This window comes from Panthera onca, chromosome D2, assembly GCF_046562875.1.
Source record: "Panthera onca isolate mPanOnc1 chromosome D2, mPanOnc1 haplotype 2, whole genome shotgun sequence".
Taxonomy (NCBI): domain Eukaryota; kingdom Metazoa; phylum Chordata; class Mammalia; order Carnivora; family Felidae; genus Panthera; species Panthera onca.
Window position 1 is genome coordinate 85,002,647 of NC_138349.1, and position 17,720 is coordinate 85,020,366.

General features: G+C 39.9%; 1 protein-coding gene across 6 annotated transcripts in view; it reads right to left on the bottom strand.

Moving 5' to 3' along the window:
- Positions 1-113: 113 nt before the first annotated feature.
- The window catches only part of PCDH15 (protocadherin related 15), a 1,703,323-nt gene continuing 1,685,716 nt past the window's right edge, over positions 114-17,720 (bottom strand). For 4 of the 6 annotated variants that reach the window (XM_078434112.2, XM_078434110.2, XM_078434111.2 and 1 more), the window contains 5 exons: positions 11,277-11,295; positions 9,627-9,665; positions 5,305-5,375; positions 4,334-4,442; positions 114-982 (listed from right to left, as the gene is read on the bottom strand). In XM_078434112.2, the coding sequence (XP_078290238.2) occupies positions 437-982; positions 4,334-4,442; positions 5,305-5,375; positions 9,627-9,665; positions 11,277-11,295 (784 nt within the window). In that variant the 3' untranslated portion in view covers positions 114-436. The remainder of the gene's footprint in view (positions 983-4,333; positions 4,443-5,304; positions 5,376-9,626; positions 9,666-11,276; positions 11,296-17,720) is intronic. The other 2 variants (XM_078434113.2, XM_081790567.1) reach the window with 1 other exon arrangement.

The following is a 17,720-nucleotide window of genomic DNA, read 5'->3' on the forward strand; positions in this document are numbered from 1 at the left end:
TAAATTTTTTTCCCATTTTTTAATGAAAAGAAAATTCACACGTACCAAAAAAAGTTCTGTGAAGGTGGAGATGAAGAGTCATCTATGTTAATCAACAAAATATAAATGATGACTTAGTAAATTATTTCTTGTTTATTATAATGAAAAAAAAAATTCAAGACCCAACAAAACAGCTAAGTGATGCATTTAAGTGAGATGTTATTTACTGAATTGAGAGTCTGTCCAAAAAAGATTTTCCCGGAAGAACAATTCACCGATACAAATATGAGTGAGTGCAAATTTGTCTTTTTTTTTTTAAAGTTTAAAGCATATTTTCCAAAGTTTTCGCTTGTGTGCATGATACAAATCCCATACGTCGTTTTGTCAGCGGCAATAAAAAGCGCAGTTTATTAAAAACTGAAGTAAAAAATCAAAGTAACTTCTTAGAAAACCCCAGTCACAGTTTTGTCATTGGTATATGCAGGCTGTTCCAGGGGCCCATCCAGAGCTCCTCGTCGTCTGAGTGCGTGTGGTCGCTGTGGACTTCCAGAGGGTCCCTGATGTTCTTATTGTCGGCCTCCTGTTCAACTGTGCTTTTCAGCCTGGGACCCAGCGGCCTCCCTGCTGAGCTGTCGGTCCCCACGGGGCAAGGGGCGAACGTGACAAGAGTGGGCCTTGTGTTCATCTTCTCGGTGGAAAACGGGCCCTTGGACAACGTGTTCAGGGGGACATTCTCCTCCTGTGTCACTGCCAACTTGTCGAGTTTCTTAAAGTGCCTCCCCAGGCGCACGGGGGAAGTGGCTTTTAAGGTATCAGCGAGGCAGGCCCGGCGGGTTCGCAGCACGGAACCGTTCTGTGCGATATAGATGTTGCCATTGATGTTGCTGTGCGGGCCGCGAGGGTGCACACGGTTCCTCTGACACTCTGGGGCGCTGTCTTCTCCAGTGGAGCTGGCCTCATACTCGCGGTCCACGACCAGCTTGATCATCCGTCTCCTGGCCCACTGCCGGGAGAAAAGACAAAGAGTCACTGTCACAGGAATCAGAGGGGCAAAGGTTACAAGGCCTGTGAAATTCAACACCCGTGATGCAAAGCTGTCGGAGGTAAAGGACTGGAGAGAGGTAGGAAGAAACTACTGTCCATTCGCGGCCCAGCCCACGGCTGGTAGGGCATCCCTTCTCAGAGTCAAGTGGGGCTCCCTTAAGGAGCTGACTTTGCAGGTGCACTTGTGTTCTTGTAGATCAAGTTACTGCTCTCTGTGAAAAACAGGCGTGTTATTTATATCGGAGTGAGGATCTCATCCACTGTTGGACAGTGGCTACACATTTCGGGGAGGTCAGGTTAGAAGGCAGGCACAGCATTAGTACAGCCTGTTCGTAAAATCCTTCTTGTCCCCAAATCTTAAAGATATTTTTTAAACCTGCATTATTCTAATTCCTAATTAATCCTCTGTTAGCCAAATGAGAAGCATCCTAGTGTTCTGGATACTTCATTTAAATATATTTCATTCAATATATATGTTCTGTAGATTCCACTTAGATGTATGTTAACTTGAAAGAAAATATCTTCCCATCCTGAATAATTTACCCAGCAATACACAAAACGGTAAACAGATTATTGTGAACTTTCCTCTAGTAAGCAACTGGAACACATGCACGTTTTCGGAATATGTGAACCACCAACATGTTGCAGTAAGTAAGCCACACTTTTTGGATTTCCAGGTATATCTTTCAAAGTTATTATGTTCACTTACCCAGAAGAATGTTTTGTGAAAATTCAATTCCTTTTTTCCTAAATCTTTAACCCCTACCCACGATGACAAAGAAGTGGTATACGCTTCATTTTTAAACTTAATTTCATTTAGCTTCTAGTATTTCCAAGCACCAGCTACAAACGTGTTTGAACATGTGTGGGATTTTTTTTTTAAGTTTACTTGTTTTGAGAGAGAGCGAGAAAGAGAGAGCGCACATGCAAGCGGGAGAAGGGCAGAGAGAGAATCCCAGGCAGGCTCTGCGCTGTCAGCACAGAGCCTGACGTGGGGCTCAGCCTGGTGAACCGTGAGATCATGACCTGAGCTGAAATCAAGAGTCGGACATTTACGCCCCTGGGTGGTATTTTATAGAATACTTTTGGCCAGTCGAAATGTACACATCGACAAAAGTGGACTTTTAGAGCTGTCACTGTTGCAAGTTGTGTCCTGATTTTACAGTCTGCAGTTGAGCCGAAACCCCTGTATGGATTCATGGAGCCATGCGGCCAGGCCGGGGGTCCCTGGTGAGCCGTGATGCATTCCCAGGAGCCCCACTAGGAAGTATTAAATATGGATTAGTCGCTTGTCTTCCACGACCCAGAAGAGAGGGGAGTCCGTGTCCCCTGACACCCTCTAACGCACACATACATGTGGACAGCACGGGCTGCCCTTTTCGGGCATGCCAGTGTCAGGTCACACAGAGAGAAGGCCCACGACCTCCCTGCAGGCGTCACCCCGGAGAGCACACAGAGGGCACAGCACACAGAGCAAGGAGCACCGCACACTCCCACCTGTCCTGCTCTCAGAGGGCCGTGTCGTAGCCCTCGGAGCCTCCCGGACGCCTGTCCCGGCGCGCGTCCCTGCTGCTGTCCTGCTCTGGCACCTGGAAGCCCCAGGGCCCTCCAGACTGGCTCTCGCTGCTGCTGCTGCTAACACTACTGGCCGGCTCTGACTCCTCCTCGCTGGCCGAGCCCTCTTCCCCCGAGGCTGCCTCTGCGCTCCCCTCCTCCGTGACCTCCAGGTCTGCCGGCTCGTCCACGGAGGCCAGCTCGCTCTCCCCTCCTGCTGCTGGCCCTCCCTCCTCCTCCTCCCTGGGCTTCTCCTCGGGCTCTTCAGGGGGCTCCCGTTTCCTGCCTTTGCCCTCCTTGACCTCCTCAACAACCGGCCTTCTTCTGGCAAGAAAGATGTTCTTCCTGGCCTTCTCTCCTTCTGACTCTGTGGACTCTGACTCTTCGGACTCAGGGGTAGAGCTCTCCTCCTCCTCCTCCGAGGGCGTCTCTGACTCAGACTCCTCTTCCGTGGTCTCCGACTCGCTGAACTCCGACTCCTCTTCGCTGTACTCCGTGTAGTCGCTCGAGGATTCTTCCTCTGACTCCACCGTGCTCTCTGTGGCCTCGTCTTGGTCCAGGGTGAGCTTCAGATAATCCTTGTCCGCTTCCTCAAGGCGTCGCTGCCACTCTTCACTCTCGAGGTCCACGACGCCCCTCCTCTCGGCCAGCCCTCTAACTTTCCTGAAGATCATGGGGAATATCCTGGCCCTCTTCCACGTGGTGCAGGGAGGCTCGGCCAGCGGTGGCTTCTCGATGGTGACAACTACTTCCTCCTCCTCACTAGGCTCTCTGACTTCAACTTTAGGTTTTTTAATTTTCTTTGCCTTTTCCTGAAAATCACGAAAATGCAATTCAAGTGTCAGCTGGGGGACGGTTACCAGGTGACCTTGTCCCGCACAAGTTGGGCAGGGATGAACCTGCAGGTTGTAACTAGTTGAAGAGAATGAGCGGGCAGCTCTCCACCGTTCACCCCACTGCATCCAGGCACAGAGTGATCACAAAAAAGTATTTTATTTTGGCTTGTACTTTGTATTACCAGAATCTAACGCTTTCACATTTCTTTTTCTTATTCAGAGTTTATTTTGCGTCTTAGATCAAAAGAGAAAGAAGTAATCGTTAACTCTTCTCTCTCCCATCCCTACACGTTGATTAAACACTTTGTGTTTTCTTAAACAAAATTTTAAATAATCAGGAAATTATGTAAATAAAGTATTAAATACTTTATCTGACTGGTGTATGTGAAATTTGACTATTTTCTTAATTTTGAACAGGGAAAACCTTAGCAACATTTGTTTTTGTTTTTATTTTGGATAAATGTTTCAAGTAAATATTATAGACAAGTATATAAATGACTCCTGTTAATTAAAACGTAAGTGATAGAATTCCATTAAAAATATTGGTGGTAATGCTTTCCTTCTGTTTGATAACTATACTGTTTTCATGATTTTTAGATATGCTAGATAATGTGGGAACCAAAGTGACCATTGTTTTGCAAAATACTTTTTATGTATTTGATTATAATGTTATTTTTATGGAGTCACATTTAGGATTTTAGAAGATATAAACTTCATTGTGGCTTTATTCCAGGTGTTTAACATTTTATCATAGGAAATAAGTTAAACATACACAGTAATGAATTTCCTTCTATAAACAAGGTGATGAAATGGTCCACATAATGAAATTTCCATGAAAAACACGTACTAAGTGAATGGGAGTTCTGATTTTTGAAATATTTTGTAGTCTGCTATTCAAATAGGGTTAAACATCACATTACCTCTTCCTCCTCATATTCTTCCTCGGCTTCACCAACCACCTCACCATACTCCTCTGGTCCAGCTGGCGGTAAGAGACGGCGACGGCTTCCATACTGAGGCATCTCATACCTGTAACAGAAACTTACAACTTTCAACACGTTTCTGTGTGGTCCGTGTAACCTTGACTGATCTCGGTGTTCTTCTTTGTCTTCATCACTCAGTCAACAGACATCTATTTACAGCACCACCTATCATGCTCCTTATCAACTAGTTACTAAAACATAGAGCAAGAACTACAACCTGATGGCCAATGGATTTTGCCATGACGGTGCCCTGGAATAACAGCAAAAAGAACCAGGTTATTTCAGATTCAGGTTAGGGGAGAGGCTAGTGTGAAGGGAACAGCATATCGTTCCTTAATGAGTTGAAGAATTTAGAACATGAAATAGGTTCTTTGTAAAACTAATAGCTTGTTCACAACATAATGTCTCTATAGTTACAGCAAAGACCTGCTTCAGACATGATCTGGAATGGTATTTACATTTTCTTTCTGTGTTTTGGGAAAGCAGTTAACGTGTGTAGGGTGGCTTGAAATGCTTATTACTGGGTTCTAAAGTATGTTTTCTTCCTAATTTCTCTTGGGCAAGTCTTGAGGCTGACTAGTTACATCAAATATTAAACATACCCTATGAAATAAATGGTGAATTCAGGAATTGAGCAAATATGTTTGAATTCTATTCCTCATTTAAATAAGTTTGAATCATTTTACTGCTTCATTAGAGTTGTGGTCAATATCAGCATAGAACATCAAACCAGAAGTGAATGTTAAAAAAATGGATAAAACCTGATTGAAACTAAAAGTAGATACATAATTCATTTTCAAGGATGAAATGGATGAAATCACATTTGCAACACAAATGCTAGTAATATCTAATAACTCATTTTTCATAAAAATATTGATACTGGATAAAAAAAAAATCTGAAGATGTACCCATGCTCATAACTGTAATAATCTTGTCCAAATTCCTGGCCAGGATCAATTCCAGACTCCATGGATAACTCCTATTGTTCAAAAAGAGAAATTGCATTTGAAAATAAATTCTCATCACATTTCATATCATATGAATTTAGATTTCCAGACCTAGAATCCCCATGACTCTCAGAACACTCCTGCCAACAAACTTTAATTTCAAATGTTAGTTAAACATATTCAACATTTTTTTCTGGCTCCAACTATTTGACATGAAATAAAGTTATGTCATTAGAATGGAGGGGGTAAAAAAAATACATTTTTTCTAATGGTGAGTCTATTAGATCTATTAGGTGAATCTATTAAAGATTACAGATGAGCATATCACTTGTTCCTGGGTAACTTTACAAACTACCAGTAGAAAATACTTCACTGTATTTTAACTTGTTTTATTAACAGACTTTAGCCTGAAGGAATTATAATGTTGTCTTTAGCATTTTTTCATTTCCTAAGAACAGCTTCATAGTACCCGGAGCACTTCTATTCATTACATTTATTTTTATTAAAGGATATGATGATGATCATTTATACATTAATTCAACACAACATTAATGTGTGAGACCGCTCAGGGATGTTTACATTTTCAAACCTGCTAATTCTACAGTGCACCTGGGTGGCTCCATCGGTTAAGTATCCGATGCTTGATTTCTGCTCAGGTCGTGATCTCACAGCCCATGAGATTGAGCCCTGAGTTGGGCTCTGGGCTGACAGTGAGGGGCCTGCTTGGGATTCTCTTTTCCTCTCTCCCTGCCCTTTCTCCACTTGCTCTCTCTCGAAATAAATAAGAATAAATTGAAAAAGAAAACCAAAACACCTAATTCAGTCTACCCACAAGAATGGCTAAAACAAGCAAACAACAAGGTCAGCAGTCACATGTTTTGGCAGTGACATGGGGTAGCCGGAAGTCTCACATACTTCTGGAGAGATTACAAATGTGCCAAATCCTTTGGAAAATGTTTGGCAGTAATACTAAAGTCAAATATATGCATATCCTTTGACAGAAATTCAGTACAGTTCAGTTTATATGCTGAACATAAATGAGTATAAATGTGCACCAAAATACATCACTTGTAAAAGCCAAAAACCAGAACCAGAGCACAAGTCCATGAGATACACACACCTACCTCACGCAGTCACAGAGATGAACCGCCCAAACAGAGTGATGGGCAAAAGAAACACACGATTCTATATACTCCTATTTACATAAGCTTGAAACACAGACAAACAGATATGTGTGTTAGAAGCCAGTGAAAAATTTCCAATCCGTGGTAAGAGTACCTTGGATAAACCTCACTGGTTACTGTCTTGCCACCGTGCACACAAGTGTACATTTAAAAAGAAAGTCCGGCCACGGGTGGCAGCTGAGAGTGTTACATTAAGGAAAGCAAGCCAGACACAAAAACACACATACTGGATGGTATCATTCATACATGGAGTACAAAAATATATAAAAATAAATAAAAAGGCAAACTCATAAAGACAAAGATTAGCAAAGTGGTTGTCAGGGGCTGGGGGAAGTGGGGAGAAGTTGGGAAAAGGGTACAGATTTTAACTACAAGATCAGAATGGTCTGAGGATTGAATGTATAGCATGGTGACTGCAGTTGATAACTGTGTAATTGAAATTTGGTAAAAAAGATAACGGTTCTCACCAAATAGCCAATCACAACAATGTAAACTTTAAATTTCTTATGATTTTGTCAAATATACTTAAACAAAGCTGAAATTATGTATATGTATATATATATATTTTTTTTTTCTTTAATTTTTATTTTATATTATTTATTTTTTTACCTAACATACTTAGGAAAAAAACAAGCCAGCTGAGTCATTGGCGGAAAGGAGAAATAATATGCGGGTGTTGGTATGGACAGGCTAGTAGGGGGTGTGCATTTTGTAAAAATTTTTCCCGCTGTGCAGTATCACTTGCTTACTTTTATGTCTGTAGTTATATTTCAACAAAAAGTGCTCATTACAGAAAATGGTAGTAGGAAATGAGGTCAATAACAATTGGGACACAGTCAAAGTCTAAATTTAAGTTATTCAAACTAAACACTTTAAATATAAATCTCTCTACCTATATTTTTCATATTGGTAGGCTTGGACTTTTGACACATCTAAAACCCAACACAATTATACTGGTTTAAATGAAGCAAACTGATTTCAGAACTAATGCTTTTAAACTCTTTGGCCAATGCACGTTTAGTGTCATGCATATGGAGACTGAGAAAAGACCAACAGATTTTGAAGTTGAAACCTAAATGTTCATCAGTGGAAGAATGGATAAAGAAAATGTAGTACATAAATACAGCGAATATCACTCAGCCTTATAAAAGAAGGGGTTGCTGTTATATGCAGCAACATGGATGAACCTTGAGAACGTTATGCTAAGTTAAATAAGCCAGTCACAGAAGGATAAATACTGCATGATCCCATTGAACAAGGTGTCTAAAATTGTCAATCTAGAATGATATGGCCACGGGGTGGGGGAGGGAGAAATGTGGAACCGCTTTCAACTGGTATAAAGTTTCAGTGAAGCAGGATGGAAAGTTCTAAAGATCCTTTATGCAACACTGTGTTATTATAGTCAACCGCACTGTGTTATCCATGTAAAATTTAAGAGGGAAGATCTCAAGTTATGTGTCGTTACAACAATTAAAAACCAAAGTCATTTTGAATTTTGATAACTTTTGGCAATAATGAAAAACAAATATTTATGGAAACATAATGCAACTGAGTGAATTTCAGATTTTCAGAGTTAGAATCAAATAATTTCCTTTACAGACACACACTTTTATTCTCCTAAAGGGAGAATAGGATATATACCTGTTATCAGATGACTTAAAAAATATCACAGAAGGATAGAAGCAATTGGAAAGGAATCCAGGAAACTTAATCCTGGATTCAATCAGTCACTGTGTTGTCTGAGCTAGGTGGGAAAAGACAGAAGCTGGTAGAAGGGAATCATCTGAAGGGTTCCTTTTAGATTCTTATACCATCAGTTACTGAAGGGCAGAGCATCAACTATGCAGAGATAGATGATAGGTAGGTAGACAGATGATAGGTAGATACATGATAGATAATAGATAGATTATAGATAATAGGTACATAGATAGATACATAGATACGTACATAGATACACAGACACATACATACATGAAGGAAGGCATAGCAACCATCAGGCTCCCTAACTGGCCTGAACAGACTGGGGCTATCAACTCTTTCCACTGCCCCATGCAGTCCCTGTTGCCTCACATTTTTTCTGACCACACAGACAAGACAGAATTATTTTAGCAAATTACTGACAAAGTGTAAACGTGTATACTAATGCAAACAAAAACAACAGTATTACTACCATTTGCTGAGTTTCTTCCTACCGTGCTCCGGTGGCTGAGGTAGGAGCTTGTATATTCAATATTACTGCCGAGATTTTGGGGACGATGAAACGGAAGGAGCATGTCTTGACTATGGTTTTGCATCGAGTAATTGCCATTCGGATCTTAAGTCCGAGTTATCTGATTCAGTAGTCTATGGGAATGTCTTCCTAGAAATTTTAGCTAAAAGTTTACAAAAGTTGAATATTCCTGCCACTCAACCTCCAAATTTTAGAGAGTCAATTCTAACCACTTAACCACTTGGATCGCACTTTGGCAGCCAACTATGCCAAAAGAAAGATACATTTAAAATAAACATTATTTTAAAAAATTTAGATAGTTCATAGTGCATACAAGTATTAATTATGTGCATTAATTTTAAAATTCTGATTATCTTTTTCTCATGGCAGCAGAAAATGTCCTAGGCATTTTGAAATAGACATGTGTCCAAAGGCATCATGTTTGAATCCCATGAAATGATTTAAGAGTGGCAATCACAACCCAATTTCTACTTTTCCTTATTTCAGTACAGAGGCCAGAGCTCTTTCCTCAAACCCTGACTGGTCCCAGGAAGGGTTCTGATGCATCTAGATTCACTGAGACAAGAGAATCATCAGGTTCGTGATCTGTCTCTTTCAATGAGAGCTTGTTTTCAACAGGAGCCAAGGGTTTCCTTGTCTAACTCCTAGAGAACGGAGCTAAGGGTTCAGAATTTCAGCCCCTCCCCCCCCCCCAACCTCCGGCAAGCAGGTAGAGGAGTGATTTTCTCGCCTACTTATTTGTGTTAGTGTTTAACCACCTCCTGTCCTGTCTTGTACAATCGTGTTGGCAGTCACCCAGTCTGCCTACAGGTAGAACGGGCCTTAATTCCGAAAGCTCAGCGAGGTTGAAAAGAAAAGAAAACTGATACCTCTGGTTTAAGAAGAGAAGGCCTCAGCAGTTGCTGTTGCTGCCAAAGGAAGTTAAAATAGAACAAGGTTTAGAAAAGACTTCGGGTGGAAAAGGAAGATCGTGATTGAAAAGAGAGAAAAAAGAGGGCCACAGCTTAAAACTGGTTACCTTGGGATTATGATTGATCATTCATGTGGTAGCAACCGATATTTTGACTATTTATTGTTAGAACATAAAATAATAGGGTTTTGCAAAACAAATCTCATCATTGTTTGATTAAGTTCAAATCACCTTAATAAGAAACTTATAAATAACTTTTTAGTACAAACTTAATATAGTTACTTATGATTTTAAAAGCACTGTAAGTGCCACAGAATCCTTTTGAACAAGTCTAACCTTGTTTTAAATTGCCCCTCTTTTTTTTCTCCCCAATCACATTAAATGCAATCAGGTTGATTAGTGAGAAGAGGAGAGCACACAAAATCATGATACAGTTGTAATATACTCAACATCAATATTTAAGAAATGCTCCCCATTTTTCTTTTTACCAAAACATGAGTTGCTTACATTCAGGCATTAAGCACACTTTCGGAGGTTCTTTGTGATTAGGGACATCGTCCTTCCTCTGATTTCGTGGGGATCACTTCTTACTGCCTCCCAAACTCACCCATACTTACTGAAAGGAAACCAGGTCTCTATTGGTCCGTTTCACGATAATTTATCAAACTGTGGCTTATCCACTCTTTGAGGGGTGGGGGGGTGTAGCTACACAACATGAATCTTACAGTAAGCACTGGGAATGTGGGCACAGAAGTTCCGGGAGAAGTTCCAGCAGTGAAGCAGACGTTTGAAAGGACCAGCAGGACAGCTATGAGATTGAAGGGCTACAGTTTCCACGACACGGCTGTGAGCGAGCTGGTCTAGTTAAGGCATTCACTCAAGGAAGCAGGAAGTTGGAGCTAGAGATATCCTATCCGGTCTGTGAGCTGTTATAATTGTCCCCGAAAACCAATTATTCTTAAATTCATTTGTCTTGATCTCCAAACACGTTAGGATTTGTGCATTTCTACACTACTGGCCAATCAGGGTGCACACTCATTTCACCATCTTGACTGGGAAGCTATCTGCTAAACTCTGCTGGGTTCTCGGTGGCCTCATAGGCAGTACGACTCTCCGAGCGGCCGGCCAGATGCCACTGGCCAGAACGCCCGCTATCGTCTCCACAGACTCAGACTCAAACGAACACGATGCAAAACCAGAGATTTCTCAGTCTGACCTTTCACAACTCTTTACGATCTTAGCTCGAATATGTTGGGAAGGAGCCTTGGACTGGCAAAAAGGATAAAAGTTAAGGAATCCTAGGTGGCTACATTAGGTTTATAGCCTCCAAGAAATAAATTTGGTGGAATATTGGACAATATCAAGTAACAGCAATTCAGGCAAAATATGATTTATCCTTGAAAAGGTGAGCACTTGGTATTTGTTCACCCACTTAAAACCCCCAAACAAAACGGTAACAGGTACACAAGAGAATAAATAGCACAGCACATTTATAAGTTTTGTTGAAATAAAGAATACCCTGGTACGAAAGAATGTAAACCAGGCCTTCCTATAATGCAAATATTTTCCTAGTAGGCTTGATATAATATCAATACCATAAAGCCCTTACCTCTGATGCATACCCTCTCCTGCAAGGCAGAAACAAAGAAATCAGTATTAAACAACTTAGAGTTTCAGATTAAATAAAATTATAGATAAGGGTGTTTTTAAAAATGTGAGGGACACTGAGAAGGTAATTTTTACTAAATATTGTCTCGGTGAGAAATACAATTTGTGGCAGTATCAGGACAGGAGGATCGAAGTTTCATGCCTGCATTACTAAAAACAGTGACCAGCCAAGACCCACATGCCATCTGATACTCAACCATACACAGTCTATTATATCCCAGTGGTGTATAATAACACACTTTGACTCTGTTATTGTCAAGTGGATCAAAAGTATTCTACATCATCTGCATCCTAGACAAGTTTTAATGTATATAAGATGCTCATTTGGGGAAAAGGTTGTTTTATACATGAAAAGCATACTGGTACAGAATGAAAAAATTGCCTCAATGACTACAATATATTCTTCCAAACATTTGAAAGGTTTTTTTTTTTTTTTTGTCTGTTTGCATCAGTTTATTCTAAAAATAATGAATGCAAAATACTGACTAGCCTTTAAGGGTCAAGGACATTATCAGACATAATATAAGAGCTGACTATTGTCAGAGGTATAAGAGCCAAACATTCAATATTACGTAAGGGTTTGTAAAGTTCATGGACGACAAGTTGGGGAAAGGTTTGACTACAGTTGAGAGGGGAAAAAATACATATATAGAATGCTTTCAGTATTGAATGTCTTTAATTATAAAGATTTTTTATTTCTCATTCACTAAACAGTTGATCTAAAGTGTTATATGTATAGTATGGTGTGAAAGACCGAGTATACAAAGCTAGTAATTGCTACGAAGAGGCACTCATAACTTTAAAGTCCAACAAAACAATATCTGTAGAAAATTTCCTTAAAATATTACAAGGTCTTTACAAAAGAAGTCTACTTATCTGAACAAATCTTAAGTGGTTAAGGCATTGCTGATTGAAATGGTTGGTAATAATGGTAATATAATGCTTAGTTAATCCTGTCGCAATTTATTATCTGAAATGGACCTTCAGTGAGTTTTGCTTCTATGATTCTGCCAATAGTTATGCAAATTATAATTCTTCTAAAGCATTTAGAAGTTTACTGAATTTATATCTTTCAGAGACAGAGAAAGCTCATACTTAGGTTTTAGTAATGAGAATTGAGTCATATACATGATATAAATGTCCAACGAAAGCTGGACTTTGATCTCCAGGATATTTAAGCTGCCTTTTTTGGTGTTTGTTTTTTTTCAGTAGCAGTCTTTTTCCTACGTGTGGAGAATAAAATACCAATAGATGAACGACACTGTTTCCATTAATCTTTTTTTTGTCTTTCATGTAGTTATTTGGATTGTCTCAGCTCAAAGGCAGAAAGTGACTTAGAAAAAGTACAGAACAGAATCAATATGTATAATTGTCTGTATGCTTTCAATTAATGTGACTTTCTGTTGACTCTTACAAGACAAGTCACATAATAATGATGCATTTTTATGCATATGGTATTCCATGTGTGTTAATTATCATTGTATACCATTTGTATGCATTTAATAAGGAAAACATATGGTAACTTACTTATATCTTTTATCAAGGCATCTAATAATTTCTTATGCACAATTGGAACATAATAAATGCAGAAGACAAATAATGTATTATGATTCTGGAGGTTCATTGGCAGGTTGTGGGGGCTTATGGGTTGAGAAGGGAAATAATATTTTGGCCTACGAACTCAAAGAATATTTATAGGTCTCATGCAGAAGGCATTCGAACGGACTTTTACAATGAATCCAGGGATCTCTAAATAGAACTTGAAATAAAAACTATTAAATATAAAACATGGGAATGGATGTTTCATTTGAAAAGTGTAATATACTAATAAAATGTTTAGACTAAACAAATACTATAAAAATGATACAGAAAAGGACAGTGTGACAACTCAGTGAGGCTGCACATACCTACATAAAACTGTTATTTGGAGTTTTCATAATATTTTTATATAATTATTTAGAGGATATATTAAACATTTCTCATATCCAAGAAGTTGATACAAATAGCTTAAAAAACACACACACTCAAATGAAAGGCTTACACAATTATGAATAATACCTTGTCAGAGTCCGCCAAATAGCACAACTTCCAATGCATATGACCAGCTGCCAACAAAAATTCCAACTGAAATGTTTCAGTGAAAGACAGAAAAAAATCAGGTTCAAAAACCCCAAGAAGGAAATCACTCTTGATTTGGATGAAAAGAATCTGAAGCAAAGGAGCTAATGAAAATAATTCGATTTATAGATTTTTCAAAAAATCTGATACTATTAATTAAGGATGACAGACCAAATTCTTGAAGAAATGTCACATAATATAAGAGCTGAACAAAATCTTTGAAATGATGCATTATATGGGCCTATATTAGGTGTCTACAATGGAGATCAGCCGGCAAGATTTTGGCCTACATTTTGAAACCATGTTTTGTTTTCCTGTGCAAACTTTTATCTTCTACAATATTAAAACTGCAGAGTAAATCAAATAATTATGCTTGTATTCAAAGTGGGGATTTCCAGTAAATAAAATTTATGCCATGGGTTAGGTGGGAAAACAGAATAATTACTTGCTGGTCAAGTGTAGTTTTCATTAAAGAGATAGGAAGATAGCACTTAGCTCAGCTGAGGTCTTTAAGAATTTTCCAAGTTGAGTTCTGAGAAAGACTACAACATAATGTGTTTTTGGTTTCTTTTTTTTTTTTTTCTAGGATAAATTTTTATCTTCTTCACTTAAAACAAAGAGTAAAAGCCTATATAAAACTGATGACACTTCACCAGACATATTCTTTCTTGATTTCTATTTAAAATTTTTATATCTTATTTATACAAATAAGTTTGGATGATTTATCTAGAGTAATTAAAGGTAACTAGAAATGAAGTCAATAATGTTCTAAAATTACGGTAGGCAAATGTTTTATATTATTGATAAACTTAATAAAAACATTTAGAATTTTCATCCATCAAATAGCAACTAAATTCATACTAGATAAACCTCTGTAGACATTTAGTTAACTTTATTTTGGTGAAACGAATTAGAATTTCTTTATTAAACTGAGATAAATATTTTCTTTGAAAGAGAATCTCTTATGATAAAATTATAATGACAAGATGATAACATCATGTGGACAAGCAAAACCGAAGGTCCCTGTCAACATCTGTGGGAACAATGAAATGTCTTCTAAAAGCCAACAGCTCAAGATTTATTTTCATTATAAAGAGGGGAAGAGAAAGCATCATGAGAAATAAGTAGACTAAGACAGTAACTGAAAACATAAAAGATTTTTCAACTGTATAAGCATACTAGTAAGATCAAAGCAAGCCAGACTGAAGACTGTTCATGTAAGAAAACAGATGACTACATCTCATAGCACCTGGGATTTATTTTGGAACACCATAATGTCTGTCAACTCCTACATTTCTAGATACATAACATTTTTACTTTGGTAGTATTTAATCTTACCAAATACACAGGCTTCAAGGAAGAAACAGAACCTATGATATCATTTTTTTAGCTTATTTTAACAGTTTGCTTTTTTTTTTTTTTTTTTTTTCTGGAGCACTCAAATAAAACTATGATCAGGGAGCAAATGTAGACGTTACTGTATTAACATGTTAACAAACCACTGGTTTAAGTTGGATATCTAACTTTCTTGCCCACATATTCCCACTGAAAAACAGACTGAAATTACTTACTTTTTAAAACAAACGTAGACAAATAATGCTACTTCGTAGTTAAGAAAATTAAGGTAAATCTATAATATGAGTTAGAAACGGTGAGGTTAATAATCTTTAAAAGTAAAAAATGAGGGAAAAAACAGCACTGCACGGAGTTTTGGGTAAAAGAATGGAATCTTCTCTAACGTTCCCATTTGCCTCCACTCGAAGATTACGGTCAACAAAAGAGTTGTCCGGGTAAAACACGAAGAGCAACATTACAGGGAAGTAGATTCGCTGTGAGGTCGGTTTTCAGTTCCCTCGCCAATCCTGTGTAAATTCCCCTGGTTTTGTCCAGAGGTCACTTCCACATTTTCTGTCTCTGGAGGGCAGCTAGTTTCAAGGCCTGAGTTGTGCGTTGGTGGGAAGTTTTTTTCTATTTGACTGTACATGTTAGCTACTGACTTTTCAAGGTCCGCTACGTTTTCAATACGCTTGAGGATGGCTTTTGGTTCCCTTCGGGGATCCGCCTTGCCCTCCGTGGTGGATGGTGGCAGCTGTGTCCCAGAGGACACCCTTTCCTCCGCTGGTGTTACACCGACAGTGCCTTTAACAGCTGGTATACGGACACACCTGGTGGACGGAACCGAAGGGGGAGGAGACAGTGGAGAAGGAAGAGGGGGGCATGGCGGAGGGAGGGAAGGAGGGGAGGGGAGAGGGAGTGAAGGAGAAGCAGAGGGCGGGGAAGGGGGGCTGGGCAGCGGAAGAAGTGGAGGAGGAGGATGGGAAGGAGGAAGATAGGAAAAAGCAACAGGAGTTGGAGGAGGAGAGACACGGGGTGGTTCGGGAAGAATTTCGAAAATGTTCCTTTCGGCTTCGACAGTCAGCATACACACGGGTGCCTCTCTCCTAAAGACTGGAGAATGCAAAATGCCAGGCGTCGAAGGAGAAAGTTCCAAGGAACAGTCAGCCGGAGAAATGGCGGCATGAGGCTCTGACTGGAGCTCCACAGTTCTTGACACGGTTGGCAAAGCGGAGGAGGAGGAGCGAGGTGAAGGAGAGACACAGGAAGAGTCTGAAGATGGAGATGCCACGTGTTCTGTTCCGAACACAGGCAGTGAATCACCTGGCCTCATTTCCTCTCTCTCTGCCGCCTGCGTATCCCCGGCTCTCGGCAGGGGCCTCCCCCTACCTCTCTGGTTTGGACAGGTTCCAGGGCTTTCCTTTCTACCTTCCCGCCCGTTGCTCGGCCAGTGCTGCAGATCTGTGGTCTCTGGTCTCTTGGGAAGTTCCCACACTGGTCTCTGAGGGAAGCAGACTGGCCGATTCCACATCCTCCGAAACATTTCTCTCGGGCCCCTCAGGGACTTACTCCTGCCTTTTGTTCTGGGTAAAAGTGAGTCTATGCAATCTGTTCTTAGCAAAAAGTCTGAATTTGTTGGTCTTGGATGTACGGTTTCCTTATAAAGAGCACCGTGGGTACTCAAGGCGTCCTCATCAGATACCAGTGGGAACGTTCTTGCCGACGCGGGCTGGTCGTTAAGTGGTCCGTCTACACGAGCCTCTCTGTGAGCCCGAACAGTGCTGGAAGAAAAGGGCATCCCACTGTGTTGATTTTTCCTGTCTTCTGAGACTGATTTATTTCCCCTGCTTTGTTGGAAATGGTAGAGAAGGAAAAGACTTGAAAGAAAAGAACATAATGAAATGTAAGGAAACAGGTTGTGACATAACTTTCACGAGAAAGATGTCTTTATGGTTCTCGTCACTACTTCAAGACACAAGAGGCCAAGTAACACTAATCTACTGATTAGCAACACTAATCTACTAATTACTTTCGTGCCCTTGGTCTCAGAAAGGCAGGGCAGGAAAAGCCTGAGAGCTGTGAGTGGCAGGAGAAATTTTCATTTTTAAAAACTGTGTCAATCTGTAGACTGATTTTTTTTTTCCCTGATTACTCTGATACAGCGAAGTATCCAGAGCCAGACATCCCAGTTCTCTCTCTCTCTCTTTTTAAATAAAGTTTAATTTTATTTATTTTGAAAGGGAGATAGAGGGCAAGAGGGATGGGGCAGAGAAAGAGGGAGAGAGACAGAGTCCCAAGCAGGCTCTGCACAGAGCCCAACATGGGGCTGGAACTTGGGAGCTGTGAGACCCTGACCTGAGGTGAAATCAAGAGTTGGACGCTTCACCGACCGAGTCATCCAGGCACCCCATAACAGTTCTCTTATGTAGAAATCACGATCCTCCAAATTGCAAACCAGGGTTTTGGCGAATGGTTCTACATCCTTTGCTTTGCTTTAGGGTGCTCAGAGCTGATGGTTTTGGGGAAAGGATCCTTCGCTGTATCTGATTCGGGGTCATTATCTCTCATCTCAGTAATTCTGTCCTGGAGCTAAAAGTACTCTCGTACCTGCGATGCAGCTGACCAGAGAATGCAGAAAGGATTTCTCTATTCTCCAAGGACAGACGGGAGAAATTTCTCTCACAGGGCTCAAAATCACAATTGAGAAATGGAATTGATGCCAGAACCTTGACAGAGATTACTTTCTTCGATTTCCATTTTAAGCTTCATCAGTTTTAAAACGCTATCAACATTACCATAAGAGGGGTTAGTGGTATTTAGTTTGAATATGATCTGCATCCAATTTTGGTCAAGACCGACTTTAAGGAAAGGTTTATGGTAAAATAACAGTTTCGATATCCCTGCAAGATGTGCTCAGACACTGACACTGAGT